Source organism: Arachis hypogaea, chromosome 5, assembly GCF_003086295.3.
Source record: "Arachis hypogaea cultivar Tifrunner chromosome 5, arahy.Tifrunner.gnm2.J5K5, whole genome shotgun sequence".
NCBI lineage: Eukaryota > Viridiplantae > Streptophyta > Magnoliopsida > Fabales > Fabaceae > Arachis > Arachis hypogaea.
This window is the reverse complement of record NC_092040.1, coordinates 10,903,021-10,911,628: the sequence shown is the minus strand read 5'-3', so window position 1 is coordinate 10,911,628 and position 8,608 is coordinate 10,903,021. Positions and strand designations below refer to the sequence as shown.

Sequence of the window (8,608 nt, the reverse complement as noted above, 5' to 3'; positions counted from 1 at the left end):
GGGGATCTATAGCAAATAAATAAATAACCAGCATCTCTAATGTTGTAATATTCTTGAGAATTGATTAGGAATATATGTATTAGTTGATGTTATTAATAGTTAGTTTTGAAAAATTTTAAGGATTAATAATTCAATTTTAGAAGTTATAAATATTTGTTTTACTTTGATTTAGTCAAATAATTTATGACTGTTGTGTGGTTTCAAGTAATATGTGTTGTTGAGTTAGTTGTGCAAATTTTGTTAATGACTTGCTGTAGTTAAAAAATTCTTGCCTCTTAGCAGTAAGTTAGTAATAGTTAATTAGTTGACTAATAATTTGTTATGTTTTTTATAGAAATTAAGAATGTTGACATGTGACCATCCAGTTCCTCCGGATCGGTACAACGATAGGGTGGAAGAGCATTTACGAGTTACTAGGTTTTATCATGCATCTCAAATTGGTGTAGTACAATGTCAGAAAGCACTGGTGAATGCTCTAATCGAACGGTGGCACCCAGATACATATACGTTTCACCTTCTCGTTGGTGAATGTGCCGTGAATCTTGAAGATGTGGCTCTAATTCTTGGTCTTCCGACGGATGGTCTTCCAGTCACAGGGATGACAATGAGTAGTTTCGAAGCCTTGGAGGCAGAATGTTTGGATCAATTTGGAGTTGCACCGCGTAAGGAGGAGTGTAGAGGATGCTGCATAAAACTGACGTGGCTGTGTGATCTAAAAGAAAATTTTCAGTTGACTGATGAAATAAGTATACAGAGGTATGTGAAGTGCCACGTTATGTTGCTAATCAGGACGATCTTGTTTGGGGATAAATTTGGGACAGGTGTGCACTATAAGTTTCTACCCTTGCTTCGTGATTTCGGCAGTATAGGACAGTACAGCTGGGGATCAGCATGCTTAGCACACCTCTACAGGGCATTATGCAGGGCATCTCGTTTTAACTGTAAGAAAATCGATAGTCCACTAACACTTTTGCTCGGATGGGCTTGGATCCGACTGCCTTATCTATCCCCGCTTCCTAGGAAATCCCGCAATTTTCCACTAGCAAAAAGGTAATATTATGTTACAATGTATCCGTATCTTGATATTTAGAATTCAGTTGCACTAAATAAATATATCATATTAGGTGGCATAACTGGGAGCGTGGTGACCGACGATATAGATATCTGACGCTAAGTCACTTTAGGAAGGCCTTTGATGAAATTCAGGAAGGCCAGATTTATTTTCATTAAAGATGTATTAGTTTCGGATTTAGGGTTTAGGTAAATCTGATGAAGCATTGTGATTGTAACTGTTATGTGGGTTGTAATTATGAGTTTCATTTATTTTTTTCTGTTTGTGTGGGCTGCTTATGATGTGGATCGCGTGGATCCGAATATTATTCCTGCTGAAATCTACATGCAGTCGGTTGTTTGGAGCGCAACAGTGCCGTTGGTGTCATTCGAATGTATCGAGTGGCATGCTACCGATAGGATTAGGCGACAGTTCGGTTTCGTTCAGGAAGTACCTCATCAGAAATGGAATCTGGACAAGGCGCATGGAGAAGTCTTGACTGGTCCTAAGAATCTTAACTGGACCACAGCACCGAGTCATTCATTTTGGGTGATGCATTGGACAACTAACCTGTATGTTTCCTGATGCAAGTTATGGTGTAATAAACTTATTTATGTATTAATGATGTGGACTATATTTAGAGTACTTTATATGTGTTGGACATTATGGCTTAATGACCTGGAATATGGTAACATTACTTTTTATATTCATAGTATTTATGTATTAATGAACTTATTTATGTATTAACGATCTGGACTATGTATTAATGTTTCAAAAATCTTAATATATTACTACGAATATCATATCAAATTAACTCATTTGGACAATTGATGTCATATTATATAATGCTACAGATGGAGAATAATACTAGATTGTCATAGTTTATAACGCTACATAGACCAGGTCATGTTAACTCAGTATGCGAATTCATGTCATATTTATACAATGTTACATATATCATAATTTGTTAACTCAAATGGACAACTCATGCCATACTATATAATGCTACATATATAATATCATCTTAGAATGTGAACCTACTGAGTATCTCTGCCGGCATTTGCACCACCTGACTGACGGCATCTGCTACGGCTGTGTCCCTCAACTCCACATAGCCTACATCGCCTAGGCCGACATAACATTCGCGTGTCCATCTCATTCAAGAAGCGCTTCATTCTGGGGCGACCTTTTGTCACGCATCTCAGGAATGGATTCGGCATGAACTGAGATCCGTTGTAAGCAGGCCATGTAGTAGGATTATCTAGTGGCCTAAACCTTGCTCGGTACACTCGCCGAACTTGGTCTATCTTATACACATCATGCACATACACCTGCCAATCCAGTCGCTAGTTGGCACAACATGCGAACACATGTCGACAGGGGATCGAGTCCATCTGGAACTCACCACAGTCACATCAAAGGCCACGTAAGTCGACTGCAAACTCCAGTCTACTTGATATCTCACACACCTCAAAGACCTCATTCTGCCGGTCAAAGCAACTAACCTGTATGTTTCCTGATGCAAGTTGGTTTGCATGCAACTTCGAGGTCACGACATCAGAAAACACATGTCCAACATTAATCCGGGCTTTCGCCTCCACTCTTTTTCGGGTGAACAACTCGTTAAGCCTGTAGAATGTTGCTTTCACAAGGGCAGTAACGGGGAGATTGCGTGCACCCTTCAATACTGAATTGATGCATTCCACTAGATTCGTCGTCATATGACCCCATCGATATCCACCATCAAAAGCCAACACGTACTGTTCGCGGGTGATTTGGTTTAACCAGTTAGTGTAGGCCTCGCCCTATTCTCGTAAACGCTGGTAACGTACTTCATACTCCCGCACCGTCCTCGAATATCCTGCAGGATAAAAAGAAACAAACGAAAAAAAAAGAGGTAAACACACTTATTGAAGGTAACTCTGTTAGTAAATTAATTAGATTTACTGAGCGTTACCTATATTGACGACCAGTTTCTGCAAGTACGGCGCCTTAAATTTTCTCAGAAAATTCGACTCTATATGCCTGATGCAAAACATATGAAAAGCTCTAGGAGGTGACCAAGCACCATTACTCCTTTCCACAACTGCATTTATGGATTCGTGACGGTCGGATATCAGTCCCACACCATCCCGAGTGACAACATGCTGATGAAGGTTACTAAGGAAAAAGTGCCACGCATCAGAAGTCTCTCACTCCACAATAGCAAATGCAATTGGGACGATATTGTTGTTGCCATCTTGTGAAACTGCCACTAGTAGACAATCCTTGTACTTTCCGTACAAGTGAGTCCCATCCACCTGGACAACTGGCTTACAATGTCTGAATGCTCTAATACAGGGGTAATAACTCCAAAAGACCCGATGCAATACCCAAATATCAGTCACCAAGTCATCGCCTTGATATGCAGGCATAGTCTCAAAATGAACAACAGCTGATGGCTCCTTATGACACATAGCCTCAAACTATATAGGCAAGGCTTCGTACGATGCTTTTCAGCCTCCAAATATTTTTTCTACTGCCTTTTGCTTTGCCAACCATACTTTCCAATAACTAACGGTGTAGTTGAACTTCGATTGTACCTCTGCTATAATCGATTTTACCTTTAAGGTGGGGTCAGCCTCAACCAACGGCTTTATTGCTTCTGCAATTGTGGTCGAATCCAGCTTCAAATGATCCTGAGAAATTGTGGCTCTGGTACATGTGTGACTGCCATTATACCTCCTTATAACCCAACAATACTTCCGGCTGATCATGCTAACCCGGATAAGCCAATCACACCCTGACCCATACTGTGTACACTTCGCATAAAATATCAACGGCTCAGACTCATACACCCGGTAGTCTACGCTTCTTCGTATAGTATACTCTTTTATCGCCTTAATAACAGCTTCCCTCGAACTGAATTCCATCCCAACTGCAAATTCACCATCTGCGACAAAAAAAATTTCTGCCACAAGGACAGCCATACAAAAAATATTTAATACACAAATATTTAAACATCAAAAATAAAGGTAAATCAATTTTTAACTACATCAATTATGATATAAATCCAAATTATTTATATTTAACTAATTTACTTATTTACTAACAAATGAGTATTTATTTTCAAGTAATTTACTAACAGATATTAATTTATATTTAACTAATTTACTAGTTTACTATTTTACTAATAAATACTAATTTATATTAATCTAATTTACTAAGTTACTAATAAATACTAATTTATATTTATTTAATTTGCTAAATTAACTCATAAATACTAAATGATATTTAACTAATTTACTAATTTATATATAAATTCTAATTTATATTCAACTAATTCAATAACTCCCTAAAAATTTTACTTTCTTAAACTTAAATACACAAACAGGTAAACAAAAATAAATACTAATCAAGTATATTTTCACACTTTACTTAGCTAGTTGGTCCAACTATCAAGATAAATTATTAAAAAATTTTAATCCATTTTATAAATACGGAGAATTACGTACCTGCACTGATATAATCCGGAAACTCCGGAACATGCATGGCTTCCAAATCCAAAATTCGCATGAATGATGGCTCCTCAAACGGCACTTTGTTTGCCAGTGCATTTGCCACATCTGACACATCCGAAAGCCATAGGTCCGTCACCTTGATCTTCATCTCCATTTAGACCAACTACAATGCTTTCGAACTCTTCTTCACTGTCACTATTGTAATCTTCCCGTAGAATATTCTGGTCGGCCTCAAATTGCTCAAACTCAACATACAACTCGATGAACGCGAGTTGACTCCGATTTTCAATATACATTGAAAACATCTCTTGCATGCTCGCTTCGTCCGTTACATATTTGGTTTGAAACTGGACGAATCCACCAAACACTTGTATAGGATATCTATATAGAATACAAGCTATTCTTCTTGCCCTCTCAGAATGAATTTTTTCACAGATCACACCTTTGAACTCTTCACATGAGATTGTGAAAGGAATCACAACATCTAACGAATTTTCACAAACAAATGTTACTCCTTCAGATGTTTGTAACAAAATCTGACCAAAATAATACATCTTCAATAAAACTCTGTCACTCATTACTCTCAATCACATAAACAAGATCAAAAACTTGAGAACTAGATTTTTAGCTATCATGCCAAGTAAGGAAGAAACAGAGAAACAAAAAACCAGAAGAAAGAACCGTTGAAGAAGGAGAAGAAGATGCGAGTAGGTCATCACCAGCATTCAGACACTTTTATTTAAAGTCACCAACAACTCGGACCCTGCGATTAGGTTTACTTCATTCAAAAAAATTATAAAATAATAAAATCGCACCATCCGATTTCATAAACCGAATTCATAAAAAAATCACACACTACTAGCAACTCGCAGGATCCGATTACCACCTTCAGAAAATCTAAAATTCCATCCTCTCCAAATCGGACCTACCGATTTGTTGAGCCAAATCTGAAACTCAAACAAGTCGCACGGTCCAAGTTCATGGACTTGACACTAACAATAAAGCTGCCCCACAGAATGGTATGAAACCCATGACTCCATATCTGGGGAAGATACGTACAAGTTTTCCATATCAAAAAAATTGAGCCTTACTTTTAACCTTTCGAAAATTATTATTTTCAATGTTGCACCATATTTTGGCTAATATTTTAATTACAGATATCTAGGATATATTATGCCTAACTATAAAAAAAAGTATTTTTTTTTAAGATATAGAGATGAATTTTTTTTAAATTAAAATTCACAAATTAAAGATTCATATTTATTTAGGATGTAAAATTTATGGTTCAATTTGTAGTCAAGAAGAAAAAAAAGCTTTAAATTTGTAGGTGAAATAATTTTTTTTTCATGTAAAACAAGTAAGACCTTTTGATTTATATGTTTAAAAAATTTTTAATATTAAAATACAAATTTAATTTTCAAATTTATAAATTAAAAAAATCCTAAATATAACTCTCAGATTTGTGGTATTTATAAAAAAATATACAAAATTTTTACATTATTAAAAAATACCACCTAAATTACAACACAAAAAATAAAAAACACTATATTTTCTTTATCCACTTGTCAATATCAGAGTTTACCACATTTTTTTGACAAGTTTTCGGCAGCAATATATTAGGCACCAAAAACGACACCAAAAGTCATAGCAATATTTAAGCCTCTTGACGTCTATTATGTTGTATTAAAAGAAAGGTATTTGTTATATATGATACTTAAAAATTATTGTCTAATTATTAAAAAAAGTTAAATAATTAATTTTAAATTTAAAAATATAAAAATTAAAAAATTATATATTTAAAAGTTATTATACAAAATAAATTAGACATCAAACAGAAGATATTATAAAATTGGCCTAAAAAAATATAGATTTACTTAGTTAAAAATAGAATAGTTTAAATTAGTTAAGTTTTTACGAGAATTAGATAGAGTAGTGTTTGCTACCCTTAGGTTACGTTTGTTTTTTAGACTAGAATAAAATAAGACACTAAAAATAAGAAGAATAAAGACACAAAATTTTGTGTTTTTTATCCTGTTTAGTGATAAATTAAAATAAATTATAAAAATTTAATTTATTTTCATTTTTTATTAAAAAATTTGAGACGAAAAATATAATAATAAAAAATATAATTATAAAAAAATTAACAAAGAATAATAAAAGAAAAAATAAAAAATAAATTATGTTCATTGTTAGTATTTTCATATTCTTTTTATCGGTATGGACATAAAATATACTAATTTAGTGTTACTGAACACATTATTTATATAGATATCTCTTCTATCAAACATAATTTTATATCTCTATATTTTTATCTCAGTGTCATATCTCTATAAACAAATGTAATATGTTCTTACTCAATTACATTGATTACGTTAGGTCAAAATTAGGATTATTCTACAAACTCTTATAAAATAGAGTAAAACTTTTGATTTGCACTCTCTTATTAGTAAGAATGTTATTAATTATATATTTTTATTTATTATTTATAATATTTTAGTTCGTAGCATTATTCTTCTTATCAATAATATTATGTCAACAATTCTAAAAACATAATAATAAATGATAATCAAATAATCATCTTTAAGTAAAATAAAATTTATAATTTTACCTTCTTTAATCAATTAAATTTATTATTTATCATTATAGGTAAAATATATTTTTATTCTTAAAATTTGTCAAAAATTTTTAAAATATTTTTAAATTTTATTTTGTTTTAATTTTGTTCAAAATATTTTGGATTTGCATCAAACATATCTCCAACAGTTAAATTTTCAAAAACTTAAGACCAATCTAACAAAAATGTAGAAAAATTATGCTTGAGTTGCTTGTGTTGAGAGTTGTTCTTATGAAATTATTGTTGAATTAGTGTTAAATTTTTTGAAAAATTAGCCACTAAGAGTATTTTTTATGCAAATTAAAAATTTTTGAGATAAAATTAAAATAAAATAAAACTTAATATTTTTAAAATTTTTGTCAAACTTTAAAAACAAAAAATATATTTCACTCTATTATTATTTAGTTGAAACATCAAGTATTAATTAAATATAATAAATATTTATATTAAAAATATCATAATAATTATAAAAAAATTTAGTTATAAATATTTAAATTTTATATTATTTGATCTATTTATGTATTTTAAAAAAAAATAATATAACTTAAACTCATTATATATGAAATTGATATCAAGAGAGATTCTATCTTTGGTATGAGATACAAAATTCTTGTCAGTATTATTAGTACAATATAGTCTATTTAAATTTGTGCCTGGTTTATTTTGCTTTGCCGTCTAATAAGTACATTTTTTTCAACATTTACTCTCTCGCTCACTGGTACACATTTAATTAATTTGGTTTTTCTAGAAAATTAACTTTTTTAAACCAATAATCAAGTAATCAACTAATATAATAGTAGATGCGTAAAAAGATTAAGAAAATGGAAAAAATACGTAAGAAAAATTGATTTCAATCTCTTTATTATTATTATTATTATTATTATTATTATTATTATTATTATTTACATTAAAAATATAATATTTGGCTGAATATGGCTTGTTACTTTTAAAAACCTGATAAAAAATATAACAAAAAATATTATGTATACACAAAAAATCATTGCTACATTAGTAGTTAATATGTATTCGTGTATAAATATGTATATAAATATGTGTTGTTTAATTTATTTTTAATATATATTTTATATTTAAATATATATTTTAAAATAGTAATTGATTTGGTGTGTACACGTGACTACCTAAGTATAATTCATAACCTTGTTGTGGATAGTACTTCAAAATTAATCTCAAAATATTACATTTTATTTAAGATCATGCATCCGTTACTTCCATCAAACTTAATCTATCTAGCTCATCGTATCTACTCATCAAATAATTGATACGTGCATTGATGCCCGCTCACACCAAAATTGACTAACCCATGGTGCATATGTGTGAGTTTCTGCAGAATAATAAACAAAACATTTCGCTGCTCTCTTGTCAAAGTTGGTTTGCTTACTATTCTATTCTGTATATGTAAAGGTTCTATGTGGCCAATTGGAA

General features: G+C 31.6%; 1 protein-coding gene across 1 annotated transcript; it reads left to right on the top strand.

Annotated features, from left to right (window-relative positions):
* Nucleotides 1–343: 343 nt before the first annotated feature.
* Nucleotides 344–1,636, top strand: LOC140184808 (serine/threonine-protein phosphatase 7 long form homolog). Its single transcript, XM_072237987.1, has 2 exons — nt 344–1,050; nt 1,315–1,636. Exons 1-2 carry the CDS (start codon nt 344–346, stop codon nt 1,634–1,636), a joined length of 1,029 nt encoding a protein of 342 aa, XP_072094088.1.
* Nucleotides 1,637–8,608: the final 6,972 nt, after the last annotated feature.